The following is a 14,979-nucleotide window of genomic DNA, read 5'->3' on the forward strand; positions in this document are numbered from 1 at the left end:
TGGGGAAAAATTTTAAAAAAGAGTTACAATAATTTAAGGGCGCATTTAATAATATTAATTATATACTTAATTTATATATGCATATATTAATAATATTTATTATTTTATATTTATTTATATGACACACTTTATTTTTAATCAACTTACGGTATACATTATAGATTATATTATTATTCTTGATTTATATAAAAACATTAATTTGTTATTTATATTTGTATTTATGTATATTCATTTTTAATTAATTTTCGATCATTTTATTATTATTATTATTATTATTATTTATAAATACCGAATTCGGCTGCTTTCAAAACTTTTTTCATTTGTGTGCCGCAAACACACACACATACATATATATAGGCATTTATGTATATAAATACTATAGACATAATTCACAATTTGTGCAATCGCAACGTTCAGTTCCATTAAGTGTGCACCGAGATAACCTAGTCTCATAATTTACCCACATGAAGTCAGCATTCTATTCTTTTCTTCCCCTTTCGCCCACAGGCATTTGTCGCAATGTTTCCAAATAAAATGCGCAAAAAGCTTTGGTAGTTGGTGTGATGAGCGACTATGAAATACCCTGTAGTTAGTAGAGGAAACGCCGATCGAGTGTGCGTATATGTATATTGGCATAATGAGTGGACTCCTATGGGAAATTAGACTATATTTCTTTATTTATTAGAGATTAGAATAAATACATATATACAACTAAGAGTTTAGTCAGTACTGTAAGAAAGGAATTCGACTATATTTATGCATAAATTAGAGATTATAATTAATATAAAACTAAAACTTAAGTTAGTCTACTATAATAATATTTATTAGAAATTATTATGCATGTATAAAAGATAAGAAATTAATATAAAATCGAGAACTAAAGCACTTGCATTCAATTATAAAAATTTTAATTGATTAATTGATAGGTTAAGATGACTCAAGCAAATTAAAATATTAATGTCTTTGATTTCAAAATTAATATCAGCAATGTAAAGTATAAATAAATACATAAATAATTAACACTATATAATTCCAGTATACTTCGCCGTCTATAACATAGCTGTGCAATCAGTGAAACTACCCTGTCTCAATCATTTGTAAAGGGTATTACAACAACAGTAGCAATCAGAGCAGAGCCAACAGAATCTGCGGCTAAATTCGCACGTTCCAAGAGTCCGTGACATCGTTCGCTGTCCCCAGTATTATTTGACACTGTTGTCCAGTGTGGCTCAACACTCAGATCTAGATATTCCAGATTCAGCTCCAGCTTCTATATATATATGTTTTGGATACGCTCTTTTTTTTTTTTTTTTGTTCTCGCTAAAAATGCCAAAAAGTCAACGGCGACACACACACACACAAACACAGAGCCATTTTTGTGGTTTGCCATGGTGTTTGTTAACGTTTTGATGTTTGCAGCGATTTAAAATGTTTTTTCACTGTTGCTATTGTATTGTTGCTGTTTGGCTTTGTTGTCGTTGTTGTCATTGTTCTTGTTGTTGTTGTTGTTGTTGTTGATTTGTTTACCTAACTGCCTGCCAGCAGCTGTCGGAGCGATTGTCTGTTATTGTAAGCGGCTTCATTGTTATGCCTTTAAAAGAATGACCACACGAATGTACACATTTGTTCAGATTCGCATATGCAAACAGAAGCAAACCGACACACGTGCCAAATTTCACAGTCCACTTGAAAAGTTTATTTTGTAAATAAACAACAAGAGGCGACCATTAAATTAGCCATGTCGACTATATGCACAAAAGTTCAGCAAAATACACAGTAATTTTTTTTTTTTTTTCCTATTTTTCAATATTCAACAGTAGAATGTGCTGTGGTCAAAACATTATTGAATAGATAAGAAATATCACGTGACCAGACGAGTTTACGGTAAAGCTCAGTCGAATATATATTATATAAGTCTTCATGTGGGAGATTATAAGCTAGCTAAATTCGATTAAAAAAAAAAAAAATAAATAAATAAATAAATAAATACCAAACACTAGGTAATTTTGCAATATTTAACTAAAGTGAAAGCATAATCTGTTTATACGAATGCAATATTTTATAAGCTGCCTGCCATCGATTATTGACACTTCTGTGTAGATGACGGGGCATTACTTTTTAGAGTGAGTTAGTTTTGAAGTCGATTAATTTATGTAGCTTAATTCATATTTATACTCTAATGAAAAATGAGAAAAGTTGAAAAAAATATAAGAAGAGATCTACGCGGCGGAAATTTTCGTCGGTGAGGTCACAGTAGGTACAATAATCTAGCAATGGGGCAAGAGCAAAGCCGACTAAATTTATAACACAGCTCACTGTTCTACAAGGATAACACTGCACAGCTAAGGTCTATGGAAGGACTGCGCCTTAAACGATATTGCTGGGTAATACTGGTGCTAAGGTGAATGCCAGCCAAAAGAAAGAGAAGTCTTCCATAAAAATAAGTGCTCCCTGTACAGCAAAGCCGCAATATAGAAGTGCACTCCAATTCCATTGCATTCCCTATCCGAAAACCCGCTCATTTGAACAATATTAGAGTTACCCAATCAAAATTATTGAGGTGAATTTTTAATGTTTCATGGTAAATGAGATATTTTCAACGTCCTGGTCATCAGCCAAATTTATAAGCCAGAACTAAAACTTCGAGGCCAAGGAAAATGACACTCAAAAGGTATGTGATAAAATACTGTAAATATTGTATATAAAATACTTTTTTTTTTCAATATATATTTAATGAAGTTTATGTATGATCATCTCAGATTTAGTAAACATTCCCCAGAGTACAAAATCTAAAAAAAAAGGTTGCCAAGAAAGCGAAAAACTTGTTAAATAAAATATAAAGATCTAAAAAAAAAAAAAAATAATAATAATAATAATTAAATCAAGCAGTTCGATACCTGTCAGAGACGACCTGATTAGCTTTACATTAAATTCTAAAATTAACTGAGATCTGCCTGAAGAATATCTTTTAAATGGCTTTATTTTTTTATTTTTTATTTATTTATTTATCTATATTTTATTTTATTATTTATTTTTTTATTTATTTATTTATCTATATTTTATTTTATTTTATTATTTATCTATATTTGAATCCTATACTCTGATTCTCATAGTCCACTAACAGTTGATCTACCAACAAGAGAAAATAATATTTAGCTGACATTTCGAATGACGACAGTTGACCTTAAATGGGTAAAACCCCTTTTGACACGAGTTAAAAATCCCTTTGACAACTATATACACGTATGTTTGTATATAGAAACCAGCAGCTGTGGCCGGGCGACAGCAGACAGCGCATACAGCAAACAGGCAATCAAGCAAACAAACACACAAACAAAAATATGCTCAAATGCTGGCAAATATTTGGCCAATTCAAAAATATTTGCAACAATTTATTGAAGTTTACTGCTCTCAGGCGGCGGGCAAGCAAAAGTTATTAGTGGATGGCTCTTCCTATCAGCTATTTCTATGTAAGTGTGTGTGTAGCCATTGCAATTAAATACGTTAAAACAGCAGGCTGGGCACTTAATGTTGATGTTCATTGATGTTCATGCACTGGTCAGTGGATTAATAATGTTGCCAAAATCAATGTGTGCGAATGGCTCTGCGTATGTGTGTGTGTGTGTGTGAGTTCACATAATTGCAGCATATGAACAAATAGCGGGCACACGCAATGCTTAACGAGCATTTGAAGTCCGAAACGTGCTTGAGAGCAGCAGCTGCAGCGCTTGTTGTCATCTTTAATTGCAATTTGCAGGCTGCGCCAAAAAGTAGGCAACAATTTCGTATTGCTATAGCGCGCTTAACACATTTTCAGTGCCGCCCAAAAAATATCAGGCCAGACAATTTTAATTAGTTTCGCCAATGCCTCCTGCCCAACGAATTGAAAATCTGACAGCGCAGCGCCAAGTCACGCAGACATTGCTGTGATGATGATGATAATCATGATGATGGTGATGATGAGCTGAACTGATGTCGCCATCAGCTGATTTTAAAGCCAGGTTAACAGGCAACAACACAACGGACGTCTGCTCATTTTGGCAAACATATGAGATGTGACGTCGCGACACCGACGTCGCCGTTGATTATTGTCAAACATTGACCGTCGAAAGGAACTAACAACATATGTACATATATGTATGGCATAGCATACGGAACTAGTTGGTGTTGTTATTGTTTTTGGCCATTTGTGCTGTCGCTGTCATTCTGATTTTCAACAACAACGACTACTCAGTGGAAGTCAACATTAAGAAAATCAAATAGAAAACCCGAGAAACTATAAAAGGCGAGCCAAGTCGATGCTCAAATACTGTATATTATTATTTATTTTAAATTGTAATTTAATTTATTTCAGCTTTTATATTACATTTATTTTCAATTGATTGCCTTCAAACAATTTACTTTAGCTTTTATATTTAATTTATTTAAAACTTATTTGTTGAAGCCAACTAATTAATTTTTAGTTTGAAAATGTAACACTATCAATGAGAATACAAATTATTTACTAAATGCAATTAATTTCAGCTTTTATATTGAATTAATTTTGCATTTATTTATTTTACTTTTGATTTATTTACTTTGAGTCAGCGAATTCATTTTTAGTTTGAGAATCTAATACTATCAATGAGAATAAAAATTCTTTATAGCTCATGCACAAAAATTAATAAACATGACAAAATTAGATTTGAATAGGCAAAATTAAAAAAATATCTATTAATATGAAAAAATCATAATTGCTGAACGAATTTAAAAATAGAACAGTACAAATTATCTATAATACTTAAGCTCAAGTTATGCTGGAAAGTATATTTTTGAGTTTCCTTTCAATTAATTTAGATAGATTTAGTCGGTTCACTTTATAATCGCTTCAATGTGTCTACATAAAGTATATTTAAAATAAATTACATGAGATCAGCTTTAGCTAATGCCAGACGCAGACGAAAATACCCAACTGCTATAGAGTGTAAACTGGGACTCTGGCAGACAAGATGGTCAGGACATTTCCACTACGGCTCGTAAAGTCAAACGATGCGAAGAAGCTGCTCGACATGCACACAAGCACACACACTAACACATTGACACCTACACATGTGGCTTTATGTGACAGTTAGTAAAGAAGGCATTCGCCAACAGCTAACAGCTGTCCCGATGCCCCTTTGCAACCAACTGGGCGCTATCTACAAAATTTTTATCGCCAAAGCTCTCACTGCGGCTTTTATTTGTCAAACAAAGTATTTTTATTGGCTTTTTAGCAGCTCTACCGCCTGACAGTGGAACGACGAAGACATGGTGCGAGCATGTGAACGAGAGAGAGAGAGAGAGACGGGGAGAGAGAATGAGAGAGCACGCGTGGTCGTTGAGCTTGGCGCGTGTTTGTTGTCTGCTAAATACTCGACACTTGGTATGTGATTGAAATAATGCCAGGCGATAATCCGTGTCTTATTAAAACAGCTCCGGCAAGCATGTCAGCGAGCTCGGATTTGGGTCTGGCAGGTGCGCCCCGCCAGCATATGTTGCAGCTCCCATACTCAACCGATATATGTATGTGTGTATTTTGCAAACACATCGACGGCTGAGTAGACCCAAATTGACCCAAAAAAAAAAAAAAAAAGTAAAATAAATAAATACCAAAAAATAAACCCAAATGAAAATCAGTTCGCCTGACATTTTGACAGCCGTTCGGATCTTTTGCGTTTTTTTCTTCTTGCATCATATTAATTGAACTGACTTATGCTGATGTATATTAAACGATTGAAGATCAACATAAAGTATGCTACTTAGACTATCAAATACTCTATCGATTCTTAAACTATATATGCATGAATTTCAAATGAAATCTAGTGATAATGAAAATTGAAAATTAAATGATAATCTGTACTTCAAAAGAATTTTATTTGAATAATATTTGTCTCATATCTCCATTAATTTTAAAATATTTTATTTGAAGAATTTAAATTCAAAATGTTGAATATTTGAACTTGTATATAAATTTTCTATTTCCGAACGTTTTGAATATATTTTTGTATATGAAAATTTAGCAATATAACCTTTTTTTTTTTTTAGATATTTAGATATATATGTAAAAAGTTCTTTTCTTAATACTTCCAATTCATATGAATTCCTAAATTAATAATTTTACCTTCATAAAATTACTCTTGTTTGCCTAAGATCAACTAAAAAGCAAACAAAAAATAGAATAAAAAATATATATATTTAAAATATTTAAGAAAAAATTAAATTTAGAAAAATGTTTATTTTTTTTTTTAAATATAATCAATATGATTTAAAAATCTTTGTGTAGCAATATTTACAAAAATAATTTAACAAACCTAATAAACAGTCTAATATGCTCGCATCTTATATGTTTGCCAATACTTTTGCTCATCGTAAGATTTAGGAGACTTAAGTATTGATAAGGGTCGCCAAACAAGCCTATTAAACTATCAAACGCACCTATCAGCAGACGCGCAGCTGACCTTTAAGTATACATGCAAAAATGTTAATAAGCCAGGAAGTTATCTAGCAAATCCCATCATGGCTTTCAGCCCTTAGCAGCTACCACCACAAATCGCCAAAAAAAAAAAAGTAATGTTAAGGCCTCAAAGGAGCATCATTAACGAATGTACAAAGCTGTTGCTGCTGATGGGGCTGCTGCTGTTGGAGGTAGATCTCATGTAAAATGCATAATGAAAACTTGCGTACTCAAAGCGAGTCGTTGTCAAGTTTGGAAGAATTTTCGTTATGCCCACAAAATGTTGGCAGCGCTGTGGAACATTACAAAGAAATCGGTGGGAAGCCAGCGTTATTGTGTGGCTGGAGAAAGCTCTGACAATGTTTGATATTAAAATGCGTTAACACACTGAAAGGCGCATTCGATGAAATCGCGTTTTACGCGCAAGAGTCGCCGAAGCAAACGCGGAAATCCAATCAGCTCTATTGGCGCAGCCAACAACAACAAGTAGGAGGATCTGTGGGTGTAACGCCCGAAAATTAGGTAAATTACCGCATGTGTCGGTTACCGGTTACGGGCACATACACACATACACAGAGCCACAGTCTGCACCACCAAATTCTCACACTTGCTTTTTTAGTGTGTGTGTGTGTGTAAGTGTGTGCCAAAAACAATGCCGGCTAAACCACGACAGGCCGCAAATTTAGATGGCGCCGACAACCCGACAATGGCAGCAAGCAAGAAGTGAGGAATGAGGAATGGGGGATGCGGAGTGTGGATGCTCCCCGTATAAGGTGGCCCATTTTGGCCCTGTGCAAACAAATATCGCGGGCATTGCATTAAAATTTCGATTATCCCAAGCTAAATGGCAGCACAATTTAATGACTGATTTGTGTATTGTTTGCGCTGCTGTCAGTGCCAAATGGAATGCTTTAAATTTGCTCACATTTCCTGCTCAACAGCAACAGCAACAACCACAAAAAATGTGGGCGTCAAGTTTACTTTTCATTTCGGGTTTGCCTTGTTTATTATATACATACACATATACATATATATATAATATGCCAGCGGCTATAAACTTAATTTGCTGATTACAAAGTAACCTCATCGTCATAATTTATGTACCTAGGTGATAAGGGGCAAATGGGACACAGCTACTTGACCAACTCTTAGCTTTCACGTAATGCTCTACCTGTAAAAAAAATTGAATAGAATTTTGTATATACTACAGAAAATAGGGCTCCCAGCATAAGGCTTGTATCAACATAAATATAATAATGAAAATTAATTATAATAAAAAATATTTATTACAGCCAGACTCAAGTTTTATTTTAAAGGTATTTTAGTAATATGTTACGAATTCATGAATTATTTTTAAAAATTACATTCTCACAATATTTGTAGATTTGTAGATAAACAAACTTCTCGAAGCAGTCGAAATAGCCGGTGTGTCTGAGACTAGTGGTAATATAATAAAAATCACAATGTCTAAAGAAAAAGAAAAACTGACTAAGAGATACCCAGGGACTACAAAAACATAATAGAAATATTCTTAAAAATAAGATAAGATAATAAGATAATTAGAAGCAAATTAAAATAGAAAATAAAAAAAAATAAATAAATAACAAGTTTTCAGAATTTTGTAGAGCTAATATATAGAGATCAAATAAGTACGAATTTTGTATAGTTTTTATATATTAGAATGTAATTTTTCTCAATCAGGAAGATTCTAGGGAGACCCATGGGTATTCATAATGAATATAACTTTTTATATTAAGTCCGCCTAATAAATACTCTGTATATACCACCTTAAAAATGGTAGGCTATATAGCTGAACAAATTAAAGGGTATCAAACAAACTGGGCAAGCCACATTTCACGCCCCTACTCAGATGACTCTGCGCCATTTTCTTTGGCTCGCGGGCATGTGGCGGCAAAGGACAAGAGAGACAACTAATTACTCCGAAACGGGTCGTCTGTTTAGTTATTGTGAAGTCATGAGAGCATTTCACACACATGGGTCAACGAAAAAAAAAATAATATATATATATACATTATATATTATATATGAATATAAAAGAAAAAATAACCATGCGGCACACATGGATAGACGTTATGCATTTTAAAGTACCAAATTAGCGAGCAACCAAATATGATATACGAGTGTGTGTAAAATGTTCTAGCTTATGCGTTTGTATGAAAGCAATTTAGCGTGTATGCACAACACTATTCCATACTATACAATAGTTTACTATACTTTAACTCCCGCTCCATTACACTTTTCAATTAAAAAGCCAAAGCAATTTTGAAAAAATCGCACGCGCCATTTGTATTCTTGTGCTTTAAATGAGGGTATATGAAAACGCGGGGTTCTTTAGGCCAAAGACATGCTGTTCGTTTCAAAATATTTACTATTTTTGTTGTTAATATTATTTTTTATATTTAAAAATCCGTTTGTTTCTTTCTTTATTTTTGACCGAATTTATAATTTTAGATCTTTAAGTCATTTTTAATTTTATGTTTTATATTTTATTTCATTTGCGCGTTTAATGTTTTTGATCGATTTTAAAATTTCCGATTTTTGTATAGCAATTTTTTTTTTTTTTTTTTTAAATATATTTTTTTATTCTTATTTTACTTGCACGTTTAATAGTTTTGACCGATTTTACGATTTTAGATTTTTGTTTAGAAAGAAAAAAAAAAAACGATAAAAATACAAAATTTGAATATGAAGTTTAACAATTAAATTCCACAATACTTATTGTAGCTTTTAGAGCATAGAAAGAATTTGTTTCTAAGTTATGATTTTTAATACATTATTGTTATTACTCAAAAGTTTTCTCACCCAAGCATTTAAAAAAATATTATTTATACAATTTCCAATCTAAGCTTATAATTGTCAGTTGTATGAAAATGAAACTAATATATTTTTTAATTGATATACTTGAAAATACTTTGAGCATTTCTTAAATTCATTTGTATTTTAAAGATTTCTTAGTTTATTATTTATATATTTTTCGGACAATCCTTTGCTTTTCGTAAATCACATATTATACAATACATAACATAAAGTCACAAGTCGGAGATTATTTTATATTTACGCTGCTTTTTAAATATTTATATGCAACAGCTTGTTAAGTGTATGTAGGATTCGATGTTTCGATATTAGTTTTAACTTTCTGCTTTGCCATTTATTTATTTACGCTAGCTCCCTGGCGACCCTTGGCTTCACCTGAACCTGTCCATTATCCCAGCTGGCGGTGCCTTTTTTTTTTTTTTGTATTTTAGATAAAAACGTAGCACTCGCCAACAGCAACAACAACAACGTGAATTACAAAAAAAAAGTGAACAGCAACAACTGGCACTAAACTGCTAAAAAATGCAAGCGCAAATATTTGTTTCTTGCTTTGTTTGTTTGCTTGTTTGTAAAACTAATGAAATTTTTGCAATATTAGCCAACCGGCTGCTCACCCGCAAAAATACAACAAAAAACTAAAGAAAGCTTGACCCCGCAAAGACAACAAAAGCAAAGCAAAAAAAAAAAAAAAAAGAATTAAAAGAAAATACAACAAAAGGCGGCAAAAAAATTAACGCCACCTTTGACAAAAAAAAAAAAAAAAAAGAACGAAAACTGAAAAGGAATCTATATGTATATACAAAGAAATATGTATGTATGTATATACATAAATGTATATACGTGAGCAACAAAGGCAGAAGAAGCCAAAAGACAAAGCCAGCGGCCGCACTCACAGCTCCAGTCAGAGATTATTATGTCAAGTCACGTTTATGAGCGTAATTTCGACAAGGCGCACGGCCACAGAGCAGCTGTAGCTGCATGGTAGATGTCTGTCTGTCTGTATGTGTGTATGTATATATTCATGTATAGAACAACCGAAGCCCCCAAGACCCACGTAACGGTGTCCGGATGCTGCTTATTAGGACGACATTGCAGCAGTTAAGTCACAGCCCGCGGCCAGTCAATAAACCGTTAAAAAACAACTTAAACGAGAGTTGAGGATATCTATATTTGGGCAGGCTTTCTTAATCTACTACAAAGTAGACAGCATATGCCATGTACAAGTAAATATATAAATATATATCTGTATATATTTATATATGAATGTATATACTTTATGTATTTATACGTAAATAGCATAAACTATTATATATTGAAAACTATTTGAGCCATTAGACATAAATTCTAATCTCTAAACTTTGTTTTTAATAACCATATAATTATATAAACTTTAAAATTCCCAATAAAATTAGTTAATGAGTAGACAGTAAGTAAATAGTAAGGAACTCATATCGAGGCGTGGTCCCCCAATTAAATAAACAGAAAGCCCTTAAACAGCAAAACTATAAATATCTCAGTTAATATGTCTAGTTCGTAGCAGCTTTATATGATTGTAAGCAAAATTTTCAAGCACAATAAAATAAGGTATGATATATATAAGGAAAAATTCTATAAAAATATATTTATTTATAAAGAGTTTTCGCTTTTATGTTTTACTGGATCATTGTTGACTGCAACATTCAGCTGTGGTAACTACAATCAACTGGGAGCACAATAAAAACATTTGGCAGATACATCTAACATTTAGCTCCTCTATAGCTGAATAAATTATAAAAAAGTCTATTGACATGATATTAATAATAATGTTTTAAGCTCTGTTCCCTTAGAAAAATAAAAGATATTGCATTTTTAATTAATTTATTTGATTAATTTCGAGCTCAAAGCGATCTTGATTGCAACATTTCCACCTGATTTAATTATTTATTTTCAAAGGAATCAAAATAATGAATGTGTCTTAAGTCATCGTTATAAAAAAAAGTAAACTGTTTTAAATTTGCCTTGAAATTACATATATCGGTATACATATATGTATATCATTAATATATTACTGATACAATTAAAAACATTTCTTGATCAACCACATCAGTTGCTTTCATCTGGAATGCTCTGTATATTTCTGGCGTAGCTTTGCGGACTAGTACCTCATATTTGGTCAGCTGTCTTAGCGGCAAATTCTCATACTTTATACTGCACTTCTTTTGGCTCAGATACAGGGTGCCAATGAAAATTCCACCATCAGTTCGGCCACGGCAGACGTAGACGCGCTCGTTTGTGGCACTTGTGCCCACAGATACGGCATTCCTCTCCAAGAATCCATCGAAGCTGCGCACCCAGTCATAGCTGACCGTCCCATTGGACACCAACAGCTCGTATGAGGTGGCCTGATTACCAACGGATTCGGTGTTATATGTAGCGTATCCAGTTTCGGCCCTAACACGCGCTGGCAGAATCGAGCTCGCGTAAGCCACTCGTCCCACGAAGTTCTCATAGCCGTATGAGTCATAGCCGCCCAGGACAGCGTTTTCAGGAAAAGCCTTCGACTTGTTAGATAGGACCCACTTATCCGTGTTGTCGTAGACTTCGCACTGAATTAAGCCCACCAACTGGGCAACAATTAGCGCACAAGCAATAAGTTTCTTTGAAGAATACATGATAATTACTGATTGATAACAGGTCAAAGACTGTTGGCCAGGTGGTACCTTATGGGTGTCTTATATATCTGCTGCTAATCAGTTCTCACTGATATCAGGTGCTATAAATTGTTTAGAATTTGGGAATTACTTTTTGGAAGTAACCATTGATAAGGCGAAAAGTACATTTTTTTCAGAATACTTTTAAGACTTTTGGACTAATCGTTTCCTTAGAATTGCATATGGATATACAAATATATGGGTATAATAAAATAATAAAAACTATATTTACTACAACTATATTTACACTTTTCCTCGGAAGACGGATAGATTATTTTACAAAAATATGAAATCATATATGGAAATTTAAGTATTATTCTTCTCATAAAAACAATTCTGTGAATCTGAAAAAGAATTTTTTTTTTGTTTTTAAATAATTTTATTTATATATGGGGCGCCATAATTGTCAAGCGGACAGTAGAGAAACCAAGTTTTTAAATTGAGCTGCTTAAGTTAGGGCTATGTTTTATGCTTTTGCTATAATCAAATACAAGCAATGTTCATGACTATGACTATGTTCTATGACTAAGTTCTATGACTATGTTCTATGACTATGTTCTATATTTATGTTCTACATTCTATTCTACATTTGCGATTTCCATATTTCACATTCGACATTCTCCAATCGACTCTATGTCAGAGGATTCTATTTTTTTTCCATGTCCTTATTTCGATGTTTCATATTCCAGATTCCTACGAAGTGCTAAGCTTTTCAAAGCACTGCTTGCAACTTGAACTGCTTGCATGTGCTTTAAACTTTCACTTTACATCCTTGAATAAAAGCTTTAGCCGAAAGCTTTAGCAACGCTCCGCTCGAGCTCACATATAAAATATATAAGGACTTACAGCAAATATAAATTTTGCCCCAGAGAATGATGTGAAAGAACAAAAGACATTTGGCTGCAAATGCTTTGCATATGTCAAGCCAAGTCCAGAGCTCTACAGTATTCACCAGACCATGAACTACTTGCAATAAACAGAAATGAAATGCATAGCATACACAAGAGGATAGCGCCGGCACTTATTTCGTATTTATTAAACAATCTTTACCAATGCGCCTTGATTTATAGTGCGTCCAGAAAAAACGTGGCACATCGAACAGCCCAAAAAAGCAAAGCTCAAGCAGACTAATAATCGAACAGCCTAAACAGAGTTGAAAAATCGCACCGAAAGAAACTGAAAGTAAAGGCCATTGAAAAATATATATATCATAATAATTTTAGTTTAGGGCTCGTTTACCAATCAAATCGATCCAGCTATATATGAGGCTAGTTTTGTAGACCAGAATAACGCCCTTGTCATAGTAGAAATTGACGAAAATCGAACGATTATTGGATTCTGAATAGGATTTATCGCTGCCATTGCCCGCTTTCCAGGGCAGAAAAACACCTTGACGCATATCGGTTAGCAGCGTCAGAGACTTGCAGTTGTATAGGCAATCGCAGATGAGTCCAGCTTCTGTTTGGGCCACAAAGGACTTTTCGCCGGGCTGCTCGAAATTCTGCAGTAGATGATTGTGAGCTGCAAGGCAGGGAAGATCCTTCAGCTTGCAGGCAACATGATTCGAGGGCGGATAGAACAGATCCAGTGTGCAGTTGCAATAGTTCAGCATGTAGTGCTGCTGGCACTCGGCCTGGCAATTCTCCAGCATATACTTAAAGCCCAACAGTGTGAGAAACTGTTTGCTATCCTGTTCGTAGTCCATCAGGCACTCCCGTTGATTGCTGTCCAGTGAATATGTGCCGCTATCGTAGAAATGGTAGACAGCGCTGAGGCCGATGTTGAGGTCCGCATAAGGGGGCACATTCTTGGGAAAGCCGGTCCAAACACCTGGTTCCACAACATCCAACTAAGCGAATATAGGATAGGATTTATTATGGATCGGGTTCTGGTTCAAGGCGTGAAAAGCTGTCTAGTTGCCCTCGGCTGTACGCACCACAAAACCCTTCGACTCTCTATTGGCCGGCGCATGCCTGTCCGCATTCAGCATCAATCGAAAACTTATGCCTGTTCCCAAGCCCGTCTCTGCGCTCGGTCGCTTCTCCAGCTCGTTGAACGCGAAGCAGGGACCTTGGGGCAGACGTCGTGGCCGAAAGAGCTCGCAGCAATCCCGTTCCATCGTAAGCCAGCTGCACTCTCTGAACATTTCATCACAGCGCCAAGCCATCTCAATCACGATCTGTGTGAAGTTTAGATGATTGAGCATTTCTAGGGGCTCTCCCCGCAGACTCTCAAACACATCCAGATGCGATGTCGTGACGGCATCAAATGCCGTTAGCGCTCTCTCCACCAAAGGCAGCTCTGCATCGCTGATGTTGTAGCGCTCTCTGATCTCCGGCAAACGGGACCAGTTCAGGTGATTCTTGTTGCACACCAGAATCGCTGGGAAGGCAATGTTCACAATGGGCCAATGCGAATCATCGACGATCGTATGAAACTGTTTGCGCTGATGCCGCTCTGCCAGCAGATACGTAACATAGATGAGCACGATTAGGGCACAAAGCAGCGCCAGGCTCCACAGCAAACTGAGCACCAGAACAGAGCCGTTGTTGTTGTTGTTGTTGTTGCATGAGAGAATTTACCTAGTTCAATACACTCACCGCATGCGCCGTCGCATCGAGGGCCAAAAGAGCTGATAGAAGCCATGTATATGCGAGCCAATCGAATAACGTCTGATCAAGTCTATCCATTCCGACTCACAGATCGCCTTCGGCGGCTGTTGCTGCTTCCATGCAGCTATCCGCGTTCGATTCCGCTTCACTCTTCTCACTTGGTTGATGAACATGTTGTGTGCTTGGAATGCCAGTAGGTCAAGTCTTTTATATCGTAGTTTTCGCTCATTTGGAACTAAAGCTGATTACTCTTTCCTCAGGAGCAAGGGTCTAACAGCAATGATATAGTGTTGGAATAAGCAGCTTGAGCTGGCTTAATCATGCTAGAGTTGACTTTAAGATTTCAATTTGTTAAGTGAAATGAAATGAA

At 34.9% G+C, this 14,979-nt stretch overlaps 3 protein-coding genes across 3 annotated transcripts in view; all 3 read right to left on the minus strand.

Moving 5' to 3' along the window:
* Positions 1–14,979, minus strand: part of slam (slow as molasses) — an 85,664-nt gene that overhangs the window by 16,360 nt on the left and 54,325 nt on the right. The window lies entirely within an intron of this gene.
* Positions 11,073–12,004, minus strand: LOC108609542 (pfs47 receptor-like). Its single transcript, XM_018001264.2, has one exon. It carries the CDS (start codon positions 11,956–11,958, stop codon positions 11,344–11,346), a length of 615 nt encoding a protein of 204 aa, XP_017856753.2. The 5' UTR covers positions 11,959–12,004; the 3' UTR covers positions 11,073–11,343.
* ppk14 (pickpocket 14) lies at positions 12,814–14,782 on the minus strand. The gene is made up of 4 exons (XM_018001265.2): positions 14,598–14,782; positions 13,934–14,522; positions 13,237–13,846; positions 12,814–13,173 (listed from the first exon to the last, which is right to left on the minus strand). Exons 1-4 carry the CDS (start codon positions 14,780–14,782, stop codon positions 13,019–13,021), a joined length of 1,539 nt encoding a protein of 512 aa, XP_017856754.1. The 3' UTR covers positions 12,814–13,018.

Source organism: Drosophila arizonae, chromosome 3, assembly GCF_054131065.1.
Source record: "Drosophila arizonae isolate 15081-1271.41 chromosome 3, UAZ_ARI_1.0, whole genome shotgun sequence".
Classification (NCBI taxonomy): Eukaryota; Metazoa; Arthropoda; class Insecta; order Diptera; family Drosophilidae; genus Drosophila; species Drosophila arizonae.

Excerpts from the sequence above, each read along its gene's own strand:
- ppk14 (XM_018001265.2), bottom strand. The coding sequence starts at position 14,782 with ATGTTCATCAACCAAGTGAGAAGAGTGAAGCGGAATCGAACGCGGATA. Across the intron at positions 13,847-13,933 it reads GAGAGTCGAAGGGTTTTGTG|TTGGATGTTGTGGAACCAGG; the intron begins GTGCGTACAGCC and ends ATATTCGCTTAG. Across the intron at positions 13,174-13,236 it reads TAGCTGGATCGATTTGATTG|TTTCTTTCGGTGCGATTTTT; the intron begins GTAAACGAGCCC and ends CTTTACTTTCAG.
- LOC108609542 (XM_018001264.2), bottom strand. The coding sequence starts at position 11,958 with ATGTATTCTTCAAAGAAACTTATTGCTTGTGCGCTAATTGTTGCCCAG.